The sequence below is a fragment of the Petaurus breviceps genome, unplaced genomic scaffold, assembly GCF_028583685.1.
Source record: "Petaurus breviceps papuanus isolate PSGF00001 unplaced genomic scaffold, PetGlider_PUasm1.0 65, whole genome shotgun sequence".
NCBI classification, from domain to species: Eukaryota; Metazoa; Chordata; class Mammalia; order Diprotodontia; family Petauridae; genus Petaurus; species Petaurus breviceps.
Genome location: NW_027186436.1, coordinates 1,474,026 through 1,489,197, shown reverse-complemented (window position 1 = coordinate 1,489,197; position 15,172 = coordinate 1,474,026). Strand labels below are relative to the sequence as shown.

Here is a 15,172-nt window from a genome sequence, read left to right as displayed (position 1 = left end):
AGGAAGGAAGGAAGGAAGGAAGGAGGAAGGAAGGAAGGAAGGAAGGAAGGAAGGAAGGAAGGAAGGAAGGAAGGAAGGAAGGAAGGAAGGAAGGAAGGAAGGAAGGAAGGAAAAAAGGATTTATCCACCTGGAGAAGTGAGGATAAACAGACAAGTAGCTGAGAAACAGCTTCACGTGGTACAGATCTAACTGAAATGAACAATGACATCAAATCCTGCAGCCCAAAGTTACTCCAGAGCACATGGGTTTTCCTCCCTCATGTGCTTCCCTGCTTGATTTCTGTGTGTGACCATCCTCTCCCAGATACTGAGTGAATCAATGTGTGCTCCAGGTTTCCTTGTGGATTATGATGTGTCATATTATTCAAATGTTTGCTCTGATATATGAAAATCTGTGATAACACTTTTTTTGTCTTATTGCTAAGTAAAGGGTTTAAGTTTAAGACCTAAAGCTGTCATAACTGTATCTGGTTTGTATAAATGGAAACACATTGATGGGGGATAAAATGGTTGTGACACAAGTACATTCCTTCACAACATGGTTATCCTACAGAATTTAATTTTAGTTGCATGGTGGTGGTCCTTCTTTGGGAACTCATACTGCCAGTGTAAAGGTTATTTAGTAATGGAGCCAGCTCAGAGAGTAAGTTGGTGTTCATATGCCCATATGGAAAATATGAGACCCTATGGTGGAGTGGCCATTCTACATATACTCCACACACCCAAAAAATTAAACACTTTCAAGCACTCAGAAGGTGATAAAATTCAGGAATTCTTAACCTGGGAAGAACTTTCCTTTTTTTAACTTTTTTTTTTTTATGAGCAATCGGGGTTAAGAAACTTGCTCAAGGTCACATGGCTAGTTTTTGTGTTAAGTGTCTGAGGCCGTATTTGAACTCAGGTCCTCCTGACTCCAGGGCCGATGCTCTATTCACTGTGCCACCTAACTGCCCTCCCTTTTTTTAACATTTTGATAACACTATTTCTATAAAATTCATTTTCTTTGTAATCCTATATATTTTATTTTAATGCATTCAAAAACATTACTCTGAGGAGTCCATAGGTTTCACCAGACTGCCAAAGAGGTATATAGCACATTTTTTTCAAAAGATTAAGCATCCCTGGACTAAATGATGATGAAGTATTTAATATTCTAATAAAGGAAGAAGAAAAGTGTACCCTCAGAACTCCAATGTATTCAAGAGCTATTAGGGGTGTTAAACATGTCAGAGGACCCAGGCTGGGGTTGTTCTATTATGATGGTCTTAAAAGATGAAATATGGTAGGGGGGAAAGAATATACCAGAGAATAATTAGGAAGAAAGGAATGGAACTTATTTCTCATAACTGGAGTATGTTAGAAAGATAATATAAACATAGAGGAAGAGGTAGAGTGGGAATGGACATCACTTGAACCTCACTTTTATATCAACTATATGAAGAAAGGTTATAGAGGGAAAGGGAAAGAGAGAGACAGAGAGAGACAGAGAGAGAGTTCAGTATGGAAATACCTTAAACTCAAAAGGGAAATAAATATGAGAAATGAGTTTATTTATTTGTTAGTTTATTTATTTGGAGGGGGGAAGGCAAGGTAATTGGGTTAAGTGATTTGCCCAAGGTCACATAGCTACTAGTTAAGTGAAAACTGTCTGAGGCCAGATTTGAACTCAAGTACTCCTGACTCCACAGTCGGTGCTCTATTCACTGCACCACCTAGATGCCCCAAGAAAGGAGTTTAAAAAGGAGAGTAAGGTCAGGAAAGAAACAGTCACAAGAAACTTCATCCTTGGACGGCTGGAGTATAAAAGGGGAATTAAAAGAAAAAAGTGGGGAGGAAGAAGACTGGGGAGATAGTGATAGTGACACCAAAAAAGGAAAGGAAAGAAAATAGTGTCAATGAGGCATTTTAAAGAATGCATAAAAGAGAACAGAAGGTTCAAAGGGAGATACAGACAAGCAGGACAGCTTTGGAAGTAATGTGTTGAATTTATTTGAGACTTTTAAAAAGGAAACAGATTGAATATAGTAGAGATTTCTGATCTCATATACAATTCTTTTTTGTTGTTTTTTATGTGGAAATGCTCATGTTTGTTTGGTGTCTGTCATGTTTAGAATAACAAAAAAAAATTTTTTTAAAAACTCCAAGAACCTTCCCTGATTTGAAAATATACTCTGCTCCCTAATAGGCTGAATGTGGTCACATGGAGCCTGTGGCAGGAGGCTTGTTTTTCAGGAATGCCCAGGCCTTGTTACTTTGTGATTGGACAGTGGGTCAAGAGGGCTGTTACATTCTCTGAGCCAGGAGAAGGCTATATATACTCTGATGTGAGGTTTTGCTTTGGGGCTCACTTTGAGAAGAGTTGTGTGATTTGACCAGATGAGACTCAGGACAGCCATTGAGCCCCTCGGCTTTGAAAACCCAGATGTTGGTGCTTCCTTCTCTGGTAACTGACTAGGTATAGATGTAATGGTCAGACAGCTTGAAAGCCCTGTCTGCTGATCTGTTACTCTACTTGTAATTTGTGTTTGTATTCTGTTTGTATTCTCTGAAGTTCAAGGTGTTGACTTTTTCCCCTGAACTAGGTAAATCACATATGTTTGATTAAAGCAAGATTGTTAACCCATTCTGAGTTGCCTTCCTTTAGAAAAGCAGATCTAGGAACCTGTGCTAGCAGCCATCCTGGATATGCTAGGGTACTTGCTGCTACAGAGACAGAAAGAAAGAGACAGAGAGAGATGAGAACAGTCAAGCTTCCATAAACTATTTTCTATAGAAAACATCTTCACAATCATAATTAACTGAAAGTTAGAGCAAATACCAGATCCCAGTTGTGTATGTTGATTAGAAAAGGATTTGACTCAGTAGAATGCAAAACAACTTTAAAGGTCCTCTTCCAAAAAGGAGTCTTCAATGTATATGTTATTATTTAAGATTCCTTGAGAAAAGCATGACTCAAATGAAGAAAGATACAAGAGAACACCCCCAACCCACCCCTTCTTGGAGGAGGGAGGTCCACAGATGTTACACAGTGCATGTTTTGGGGCTTTTTCCATTTATCTATCAGTTGTGTTGATTTTTTTTTCCTCTTTAAAAAATACCATTTGACATACAGGATGGCTCTCTGGGAAGCAGAGAAAGAGGAATGCTAGCGATAAAAGAGAAGACATAAATAAAAATGTATTTTAACAAGATTCCTTGATAGATGCAACCACAGAGGTAACTTTATTCAACCACACTCCAATTTATTAATATCAAGTGAAGAAAAATAAAGGTGTTCACTACTATCACAGAATGTAAAAAGAGTTAGCTAGGTGGCACAGTGGTAGAAGTGCTGAACTTGGATTCAGGAAGATCTGGGTTCAAATTCAGCCTCAAGTACTATGTAACTCTGGACAAATCACTTAATCTCTACCTCAATTTCCTTACCTGTAAAATGGGGATAATAATAACATCTGCTTCCCAGGGTTCTTATGAAGATAAAATGTGATGACATTTGTAAAGAGCTTCATAAACCTTAAGGCACTATATAAACACTAGCTATTAGGTCATTCAGACAACACACACAGAAGAGGGATTCCCTATAGATAGTAAGGTCCTCCAAATACTTATATTTGCAAATAGCATTGTGCCTGCTGCATCAAATCCTGAAACATTAATGGGCCTTCAAATCAACATCAACACTCAAAATTGGCCCAAAAAATTAAGTAGCCACCAAGTGGCTAAAAAAATGCATGTAGTCCAAATTAAGGTATGTAGTTAGATGGAAGGCCCACTCTATCCATTCATTTATTCATCTATAATCCCATACAGACATCACAGCTGTATTGGACTCAGGAGAGTGAGTTTGGCACAGTCCTTTCAAAGATTCCAAACTGATAACTAACTCTCCTAATTCTCTCTCTCTCTCTCTCCCCCCCTACCCTCCCGCCACACACACACAAACACACACTCACACACACACCCTCATACACACAAGAAATCACCTTGCTAAGACCAGTATTCTTCTCTGGTGGCACTGGTAGGTACCACATGGAACACAACATATGGCAAAGTTTAAAAACTACAGGTGGTCCAGAAGGCAATCAAAGCTGTATGCTGGGTTCAAATGGTCTGCAATGTGTCACCAGTGGTGACTGCAGTGGCTGCATCACTTGGTTTTGCTTAATTGTTTTTCTTTGTAACAAGGAAGATTTCTATTGATGGAAGAACCCCAGGTATTTTCTGTGGTATAGAAACAAAAGACACCAATGAAACTTTATAGGAGAAGCATAAGTCATCAGGAAAATGAATGACTGAAAAAGATAGCTCACGTGTCACAGAGCAACAATGAGAGGTGATGGATGCCCCATCCGAGTGCTTCGCTGGAAAAGGTTCTGGTACCTACTAAATGTTAAATGACACAAAGGCCTCCAGCATGTTAGATGGAATCTCTATATAAAATTTAGAGCAGAACATGAAAAGAATCCCCCAGAATGAGAAGATATGTATGGTCTACAATCTGAAGAAATTGATCACGATGAGAAGGTTACCGATCCATCAAAATACTAAAATATACTTCACCAGCACTGAGCCATTCAAGACCCCTGGGGCTCACCAAGATTGGGTCCTATCTGTGGGGTTCTGCTTGCTTAACCAGCCTACTCTCGCATGATAAGGGGGTAGGATGAAGGGAGAGAAGGTAAGCAAGTAGCAGGAGGGGGGAAGTGGTCATTGCCCAAGTAGTAATCAAGTGGGGCTTTGCCCCACGATCTTTTCTATTGCCAGGTTGCCCAATGTCCTAAACCCCTTCCATCTCCTGTCTCCTAATTGCCTTCTCTAGAATAAGTAAAACATCCTATCTTCTTGACTAGGATCCCTTAACTCTTATTGTTCATGTCTACTTTGAGACAGACCTCCTTGGATCTCACAGTACTCAAAATCTTCTGTCTGAAAACTAAACCTCAAAGGTAGATCTTAAACTCTCAAATCTCATGTGTTCCTCAAAAGACTTCTCTCCAACCATTAATATCCTGCCTAGACACAATACTTAATGGTTAGCATACTCCCATCCATTATATTCACTCCATCCCCAGTGATCCTGAAACATCCCCCCAGCCCTCCAGCCCCCCAACCCACCCCCACAGCTGAGCAGCTGGTGTACAAAATTTCATCCAGTCTATATACCTCAACCATACCCACCCAAGTTTCCACTCCAGATCTGCCCACACTCTGGAATGCATGCTCCATAATTAACAAATTTCCTTTAATGTTAAACCTTTTTCTTCTTCACTCTCTCTGTCTTCTCACCTTCACCAAGATATGGGTCCTCCCTACTCTTTCTAGTACTGGCTACTTGTTTATTTAATAACTTTCTCCCAAGTCACTGGTTGTGATGGAGTTGGAATATTCCTTGCTCCCCACTGCCATCTGCAGACGGTGGTCCCTCAAACTATCTTGACTGAGCAACCTTATTTCCTTTGAGGCTTATGCTACCCAATTTTATCAGCCAATTCAAATCCTCTGTTATCTTTTTCCTGGAACATTCTCCTTCCTTCCTCAATGAGGTCAGTGCCAGACTCAAAATCCTTCTTCCCCTCTTTCATATTCATGAACTCTGAAGTTCCTTTGATCACAATCTTTTATCATTCCATCTTTGCCTAATAAATGACCCCAGCCCTGTTCTTCATCTACCTCTCCATTCTTTCCCAGACTATCTCTCCTGCACAGGTTATACTCTTACACTTATACACTTCTTCCCTTAATCTCTTGGGAAATCAATTCAATTCCACATTCCTCTCTACATTCCAAACCTCAGCTCCTCTGTTCTATCAGGAGCATTCTTTGCCAAGCCCCAACCCTGGATTATTCCCACCATCTACCTCTTTTGCTCCTATTCACATGTTGCTAAATGGAGCTGGACATCACAGTACCAAGTTGGCTGGATATGCTGCGAATTTAGTTAGATAATCCCAATCGGATACTTAATGCAGCAAGGCAAACCTTTTATGCTTCACACAATTGCTTTGCTGTCTCAGTATCCAGTAAGTATTTCAAACTTTCTCATATCTCCAGGTTTCCATCATACCTTCTATATCCATCCTCTCAGCCACAACCTCACATCAGATTTCACATTATTTGTATATACAAGAGATAGTATATACAAATCATCCTCATACAAGGATGAAAAATTTCATTTCAAACTAAAATTATAATTTCTACTCAATTATTTGTATTTGAAGTTTGTGTGCATGTAGGAGAAATTATAGCAAAATAATTTTCAAAATTCTTGTGTCAATTGACATGCCTGGTGATTCTAGTGTTGCCAAATCTAATGGCCTTTTCTTAATTTTAATCCACCTTGCCCTATCTGTAGCATTGAACACTATCAATCCTCTTCTCCTTCTGGCTATTGTCTCCTCTCTAGATTTTCATGACACTGCTTCCTCTTGCTATCTTTTCTAACTGCTCTCTTTCAATCTCCTTTGCTGGTTCTTCATCCATGTCATGTCCTCTAACCATAGTTACCACCCAAGGCTCTGTCCTGGGTCCCCTTCTCTACTATCTCATTGTTGATCTCATCAGCTCTATTAGGTTCAATAATCATCTCCATGCAGATGATTCCCAGACCTAGTTTTTCGGCTGAGCTAGTTACCTCTCACCAACTATTTGGTCAACATCTCATTCACCCCACATATGCAATCTTTTGCAAAGCTCTGTCATTTCTTCCTTCACAACATCTCTAGAACATGTACCCTCTTCTCTGCACCTGACAGTCACAACTGTGGTTCAAGCTCTAATCATCTCTTTCCTGGATTACTGCAATATTCTTCTGCCTGGTCTCCCTTCCCAAATCTTTCCCCACTCCAATTAACCCTCCAAAAGCCAAAGTGATTTTCTAAAGCTTAGGTCTGATCATGTCACCCCTGCTGAAGATAATCTAGTAGTTTCTTATTACCCCCAAGACCAAATATAAATTCCTCTGTTTGGCACAAAAGTTCTTCATAACCTAGCTCCTTCCTGGCTTTCCTATGAGAACATTAAATTGATACTGTATCATTTTTTATTGATCCTATTTTGCAGTTAATTGATTTTGTCCTTTAACTGCCAGTCACAGTTCTTTGTCTCTGAACTTAGCACAGAAATCCAACTCGCCTATAACAAGTTTAGAAATCCAGTTCTGTCATTCACTGTTATATTCCTGCCTCAACAAAATCTACTGTCCTTGGGGGATGCAGGTGGACATCAGGGAGTCTGGTCTATTATCTTTATACCACCAAGCTTTCTTTCAAGGATGTCTGGTTTGCTCTCCAAACAAGTCTGTCCCACTATCTCTAACTTTGCAGATGGACTCAAACAATAAACCTTTTTTAATCACAGGAGAGAAGGAGAGGATTTTTGCTAGCCCCTCGTTCCCAATTTCTAAACAATCGTATTGTCCCCCATGCCTTAGTTATGTATTTTTCCTTCCCTACCTTCTGTTCTTTGTTCTGTAATCCCCAAAAACTATAAAAGGGGAGATGTTCTTCTGCTAGGGGTCCTTTACTAGACTAAGGCAGCCAACTGACCCATTAATTGCCAGGTAGCACCCCTGTTAATAAAATGTTACCTTGCTCAGAGAAAATGTACCTCAGTCTACTTTTGTTGAACTACTTTTACAACACCTACTTTCCTACCCCTTACCACTCTCCACAACTGCTATCAGCCAGCAACAATGACCTACTTGCAGTTCCTCCAATGTGATAAACTATCTTACTACCACACTGGCTGGCCACAAGGCCTGGAATGCTCTTCCCTCTGACCTCCACATCTCAGATCCCCTGGCTTCCTTCAGGACTCAGCTCAATTCTTACCTTCTACAGGAGGCCTTTCCAGGTCCCCCCAGCTACTAATGCCCTCCCTTCTGAGATTACTTTCACATACTTTGTATATAACTTGCATTATTATTATATGTTATACATTATTATATATAACATTATATATTATAGTATTATTACATACATACTCTGTAAATAACTAGATATTCATATGTTGTCTCCTCCCATTAGAATGTGAAATCTTTTAAGTAAGGACTATGGAGTTTGGGGTTTTGGCTCTTTTGTGGGTTTGCTTTGTTTTGTTTTGGGGGGGCATTAACTTTCTTTGCATCCCCACAGTTTAATTCAGTGCCTGTCACATAGTAAGCACTTACTTGTAAGTGCCTGTCACATAGTAAGCACAAATGCTTGACTATTTCTGAAAAACTCCCTTTCGCACAACCAGTTTGTTATTTGACAAACATGCTTCATACTTAACCCTCTCTAACTCTACCAGAGGGCATGCCTTCTGCTCAACATCTCCATTCGCTAAAATCTTTTTTGAGGGGTGGCCAAGTAGCACAGCGAGTAAGAGCACTGGCTCCAGTGTCAGACTGACCTGGAGATCGAATCCCGGGCTCAGACACTTAGCACCCACCCAGAAACACCTGGCCGTGTAACCTTGAGCAAGTTACTTAACCCCAACTGCTTAGGGGCGGCCAGGTGGCTCAGCGAGTAAGAGCACCGGCTCCAGTGTTGGGACAACCTGGAGATCGAATCCCAGGCTCAGACACTCAGCACCACACCCAGAAATAATAACTGGCCGTGTAACCTTGAGCAAGTTACTTAACCCCGATTGCTTAAAAAAAATAAATAAATAAAATCTTTTTTGAGAACCAGATGAAGCATGTGCCTCCTACATGGAGTCCTCTCTAACTCCCTTAGGCAGGAGAGATTCCCCTCTTGTGGCCTCTGAAAGCTCTCTAACTATTCACATCCGTCTCATATACTCTGACACTTTATAGTTCTGTGTACTAGTCTCCTCCCAGCTCCCACTCTAATACACTACAAGCTCCTTAAGAGGAGCTCCCATGCCTTATTAATTTTTGTCTAATAACAGCTATTCATATTTAAGTACTGCTTTACCCTTTGCACGGTGTTTTCCTCACAGTAACCCTGCCAGAGAGGAATTACTAGAATTAGCATCTCCATTTCACAGATTAAAAAACTGAAGCTCAGCCTGGTAAAATCACTCTGCCCAAAGTCACAAAGCTAGCAAATGGCAGAACCTGGACCAGCACCTGGACCTTCTGAGGCCAAATCCCAGGCTCTTTCCACTCCATCCTACTGCTTCTATGTATTTCCCACAAGGGCAAATGCAGTATCTTGAACACAAGAAGGGTTTAATCAATAATGACTGAATATCTGATGAGACTTTTTTTTAACTAAGGAATGTTACCTTGAAAGTTCTATCCATAGAAGCTGAGAGAAGCATGTGACTGTGCTGTAAAACTGGACACCACTGGACACTGTTGACTGGCCCTCCATGCTCAGACATCTGAAAGACCAACTTCTTTGGAATTTCTGTTGATTTATATTTCCCTTCTAAATATGGCTTAATAGAGTGAGAAACTACTGTAGTTATGCATTCTCTCATGGGAAATCCTTCCGACGAGGATGGGAAATCCGTTCTCCATCTCTGTAGCTCAGATGCCCCTCTCTCACTAGTTCCTGCGGTTAAAGTCTGTGTTTGTCTCAGTCTTTTGGGGATATAAGGCTTAATTCCTCCTTCAATAAAATCCATGTTCTCCTGTCTCCTCTTTTGCAAAAGGCTTCCATGTTGACCTGTGACTTCCAAAGACATTAAAGCAGAAGAAGATGACTTGGGGGCTCTGAAAGCTTCATACAAAGGCCTCATTTTGCCAACAGATGCACCTGCTAATTCCCTATTCCCAGATGATATGGAGTTGGGAGATGTGGCGAAGTCTGAAGGTGAGAATGTACAGGGTTTGACTTGGAGCTCCATATTAGGCCACTGGCATCTAGGCCCTGGACAAGATTTCCAGGTACTTCTCTCTGCCTGAGGTTCTGGGAGACCACGTACCCTAGAATATTCCTCAACAATGCCCAAACCAGTATTCACGTTGTCCCATCTAGGTCGTGGGTTGTTTTCATAATTTGTAACTAATATGTCAGATGGTAAAGGCTGACCGATGTTTCTGATGCTTTTCTCTTGGCATGAACTGTTAGAATTGTCGGCCTCATCCTCAGAGTCAGAATCATCATAAGCTACCAGGGAAGTCATTGAAGAAACAAAAAGTTTTCGAAATCTTCCCTAGAAGTACAGAATACCTAAAATTGTTTAAAAAAAAGTTATCAGAAAATATTACAATGAAAAAATTTCACAGGACACAAACTTAACATATAATATACTATAAAATAGGCTATGTGAGCAATAGCTATACCTGTGTAATTAATGCTCAATGATCATAGCATGGTCTATCCACAGTAAAATGTCTAATATCAAGGCTAACATCTCCCCTGTGATCCAAAATGTTTTGGGGTTACCTTCCCTAATAGTCAGATGCCATGTAATGAGAAAATGCAAACTCATCTTAATACTATTCTAAACAAAACAATTACAAAGGCAGGCATTTGATAAAAATGTTATGTTTCTCTATATAAGCCTCTTTTTACTTGAAGGAAAAGACCATGCATTCTTAATCTTTAATCTTAATTATTATAAATAATGGCAAATATAAACAAATATACATAATTTCCACGTGCCTTTGGAATACATTCCAATGCCTTTGTAATACATTCCAACAGCAAAAAACAATAATTTTTCAATCATTCACTGCTCTTGAACTCAATTCTTTTCAAATAAAAATGTATGGACCTATTAAACGCAAGGTACTGACGATTCAAAATGAAAAAGCAACAGAGATCCTTGACCTTGAGGAATTTCTTATCTCCTGTAGAGGGTTGGGGGCTAGAGACATAAAAATAAGTATGATCCAAGGTAGAATGTGATATGGGTGAGGGAGAATGTCAGGGTCCTACACACACTGGTTTCCAGGGTACCATAACGTATGGCAGAGGCCCATCAAAAATAACAGGAAAGAATTCAAATGAAAGTGTCAAGGCTCCAGATATTCCTGACCTTGTAGAGTTTCTCTGCTCATCCCTCAAGTGTATCTGCAACTAAGACCTCAAGCAGGTTACAGCAAAGCCCAAAGCACAAGATATTCCCTGTGAATAAACACAAAAGAAAGCTATCCAGACTCCCCCAAAGATAACCTGCTTTGACATAAAGAAATCTCACCAAGGGGCAGTAAAGCACCTGCCCAGAGTCAGGAGGACCTGAGTTCTGTTCCGGCCTCAGACACTTAATACCCACACAAAAAAACTAGCCGTGTAACCTTGGGCAAGTTACTTAACCCCAATTGCCCTCCAAAAGGCAAAAAAAATAAACTTTTTTAATTTAAAACAAAAAGAAATCTCACCCAACTCTCTTGTCCTCCTTACTTGGAAACCACCTCATCCACCATAGTATAATGGGATAATCTATTATCATCCCAAATTCTTGAGTTCTCCTAGATTTACATTCTGCCTATACCTAGGCTATGAACAGAAGGAAAACTAGACTCCTGGAAATGACTGCTGCCTTCCTCCCCCATTGATTGATCAATCCAGTAGCTGGCACCTTATTGTGCCAGTCATTGTACTAGATCCTGGAAAAACAAAGACAAAAGTGAGAGTCCCTGCCCTCAAGAATCTTGCCATCTAGTCTGGGAGATAAGATGAATATATAAAGATATGCAAAATAGGTACATGATAATTTGGGATAGAACACACTGGGGTAATGGGGTGGAGGAGCAAGAAAGGTTTCCTGTAGAACGTGTGCTTAAGCCTAACCTGGAAAGAAACCAGGGATTCTAAAAGCCAGAGTCAAGGAAGAAGGGCATTCTAGGCAGGTGAGACAGCCTGTGTAAAATGACAGGATGGGGGACACAGTACATTGTTTGAAGATCATTTTAGCTGTACTGTAGTAGGAAGGAGAGTATGTGAAATAAGGCTGGAAAGGCAGATTGGAGGCAGACTGTGAAGAGACATAGAGGCTAAAGAGGGGGGTGAACATGTGAGTGGAGGAGCACATGGCAGATGGGTGTTTTAGGAAAAGTACTTTGGTGTTTGTGGGAAAAGATGCATTGCATGGCCACTAATTATAAAGCTATTTCAATAGTTCAGGTGAAAGGTAAGGAGGGCCTGAACTAGGATGATAGTTGTGTGAGTCAAGAGAAGGGAACTGATCCAACAAGATTTAGCAGCTAACAACTTGTGGGGTGAGTCAGAATTAGGATTTGAAGGTGATAGCAAGGATGTGAACCCAGATGCAGTGTTTCTGAAAGAAAAAAGAAGATGAATGAGGGGTACATTTGGAAGGAAAGATAATGAATTCTGGAATGACAGATCAACTTCCCTACTTTTATGATAAAGAGACAACAAAGAGATCCCAATAAAGTACTATGAGTGAATATGACCAGGAGAACGTCACTTTCAGCTTGAGAGAGCAGGGGAAAATCAGAAAAAACTTCTAGAAGAAGAAGGCCTTAAAGGAAGAAGATGATTTCACAAATGAGGATGAAAAGATAAGTTTCGGGGATAAGGGATGGAAAGCCAAGAGGGAAGAATTAAATCAAGAAATGGTTAGCAGTTCAGTCTATCTAGTGCAGAATATGTAATCAGTCAATCAATAAACAAGTATTTCTTAAGCACCTATTACATGCCAGGCACTGAGGACAAAACAACAAAGAATGACATAATTCCTGCTCTCAGAGAGCTTGTATCCTAATGGGAGAGATAACAAGTATGTATAAAAATATATATAGTCTAAATATGAAATTAATAAATTCATATCGAGTAAAATAGCCATTTGGGGGTCATGAAATATAATGCAAGATAGTAGGCGAGAACTAGATTGTGGAGAGTTTTGAACTCATACGTTTGTTCTGGGGAAGAAGAGATGGTTCAAGAATGGGGGGAAAAAATGAGATTTGTCTAGGACTGGCTAATAAAAGTCTGAAGGAGAAACTGAAAATCTGGGTCTTGACCCTGAGTATGATCATTAAACACTTAGCAAACATCTATTAGGGACTTGTAGTAGTATAACAACTGTGGCAGCCAAATGCTGCAGCAGTTAACATTTATATGCAACTTTAGGGTTTGCAAAATGCTTTACAAATATTAAGCCATTTGATCCTCACAGTTTTAGAGATAAAGAAACTGACTTGCTCGGTTATGCAACTAGAAAGTGTCTGAGATAGGATTTGACACTAGATCCAGAATTCAGTCCATTGCGCCTTCTAGTGGTCAGTTCTTGTATCTTTTCTTGTATCTCTTGCGTCTCTTCAGCAAGAGCTCAAAAGAAGTAATCTTTGTTCTTTCCACTCATGACAGTTTCCACTTTACTATGATAATAAATGGAAGAGAGGCATGCATCACTGTTCATCTCCACCTGATTCAGGTGGCTACAGAGATCTACCCAAAAGGGTTCCTTAGGCTTCTCAGATATTATTGTTCCTACTACATCTCAGACTTAAGAAAAAAAGGCATATAAACTGTTCCCAGTCATCTTAAGAGTTTCCTTCCTCCATGGCGACTCTGTAATAGAGTATTGTATAACAACAGTTTGAAAACACAGACATACCATAAAAGTGGGGAGGGGGGGAAATATCAATGGAGTTATTGGTGACAGTTAATCTGAATAAAGTTAATGAAAGAAATGGTGTATACAATAAAACTGATCACACATACAAAACCTATTATATCAGGTGATTATTATGATTACATCAAAAACTGATAGGTTTTAACATATCTGTAACAACCCTATATTTTAAGATCTAGAATAATTTTTTCAGCTTTTAAAAAGGGCTTTGAAACTACAAGGCAGCATGTTTTTCTAAATAATTAGTTCCTAATTTTAGGTTGAAACCCAAATTAGGGTTACAAAGTATTTGAACCTAGAACAAGCACTTAATGTACTTAAGTCCCTTCCCCTGTCCTACTATATCTTTCTCTCCTAAATCTATGCTGAAGTAGGTGCAATAATATCTGAGAAGACTAAGGAACCCTTTGGTGCAGATTTCCATAGCCACCTGCACCAGGTGGAACTGAGCAATGATGGATGCCTCTCTTCAACTTAAGTAAGGTGAAAGAACAAAAATTGCTTCTTTTGAGCCTGATAGAAGATTGACAAGATGTACAAGAAGATTCACTGAAACTGGCCACTAGATGGTGCAGTGGACCGAAGGTTGGATCTGGAGTCAAATCCTATTCATACGCTTTCTAACTGTGTCAATTTCCTTGTCTATAAAAATGAGGATCAGAATAACATCTATCTCACAGGGTTGCTGTGAGGATCAAATGACTTAATATTTGTAAAGTGTTTTGTAAACCTTAAAGTTCTATATAAATGCTAGCTGCTGCTATTACAATAATTATCATCATTATATACTTATTAGTATATTGTTATAATTATTATTATATTATTATTTGGGGCAGCAAGGTGGTACAGTGGATAGAGTACCAGGACTGAAGTCAAGAAGACTCATCTTCCTGAGCTTAAATCTGAACTCAAACACTTACTGTGTGACCCTGAGCAAGTCACTTAGCCTTGTTTGTCTCAGTTTACTCATCTGTAAAATGAACTAGAGAAGGAAATGTCAAACCACTCCAGTATCTGCCCAAAAAAACCCCAAATGGGGTTATGAAAAGTCAGACACGACTGAAATGACTGAACAACAAATTATTTCATTAGTCAGCAGCCACAGCTGTTAGAGTACTGCAATGTATCCAACAGACATTTGCTAAGTTTTTCATTTTTATCCCACCCTGGGTCAAGACCCAGATTTTCAATTTCTGCTTCTAAGTCCTTTATAAGCCAGTCCCAGACAATCTCATTTTCTTGGTTTTTTTCCCCTCCTGAACTGCGTCCGTTTTTCTAGAATGCACATGTGGGCTCAAGGCTCTCCACAACTTAGTTCCAGTCTACTTATTGGATCATATTTCATATTATTTTCCTCGATATATATTTATTAGTTCCATATTTAGACTATATATTTTAGATGTACTTATCTATCCCATTAGGATGTAAACTCTTTGCAACTAGAGTTTATTTGATTCTTTATGTTTATGTCCTCAGTGCCTAGCATACAAGTACCTAAAAAAATGCTTGTTTATTCATTGATTGATTGATTACACATTCTACTGTCTAGACAAAGTGAACTACTAACCATTTCCTGATCTAATTTGTCCCTCTTTTTCTTCCATGCATTCACATAGGCTATCCTCCACCTATGAAACTTATTACCTTCTTATCTTCATTTGTTAAAATCATT

At 39.5% G+C, this 15,172-nt stretch overlaps 1 protein-coding gene across 3 annotated transcripts in view; it reads right to left on the bottom strand.

The window, feature by feature from the left end:
* WDR25 (WD repeat domain 25) overlaps positions 1-15,172 on the bottom strand; it is a 287,214-nt gene that overhangs the window by 260,474 nt on the left and 11,568 nt on the right. For all 3 annotated transcript variants that reach the window (XM_069103931.1, XM_069103929.1, XM_069103930.1), the window contains exon 2: positions 9,232-10,124. In XM_069103931.1, coding sequence (XP_068960032.1) covers positions 9,232-10,077 — 846 coding nt within the window. In that variant the 5' untranslated portion in view covers positions 10,078-10,124. The remainder of the gene's footprint in view (positions 1-9,231; positions 10,125-15,172) is intronic.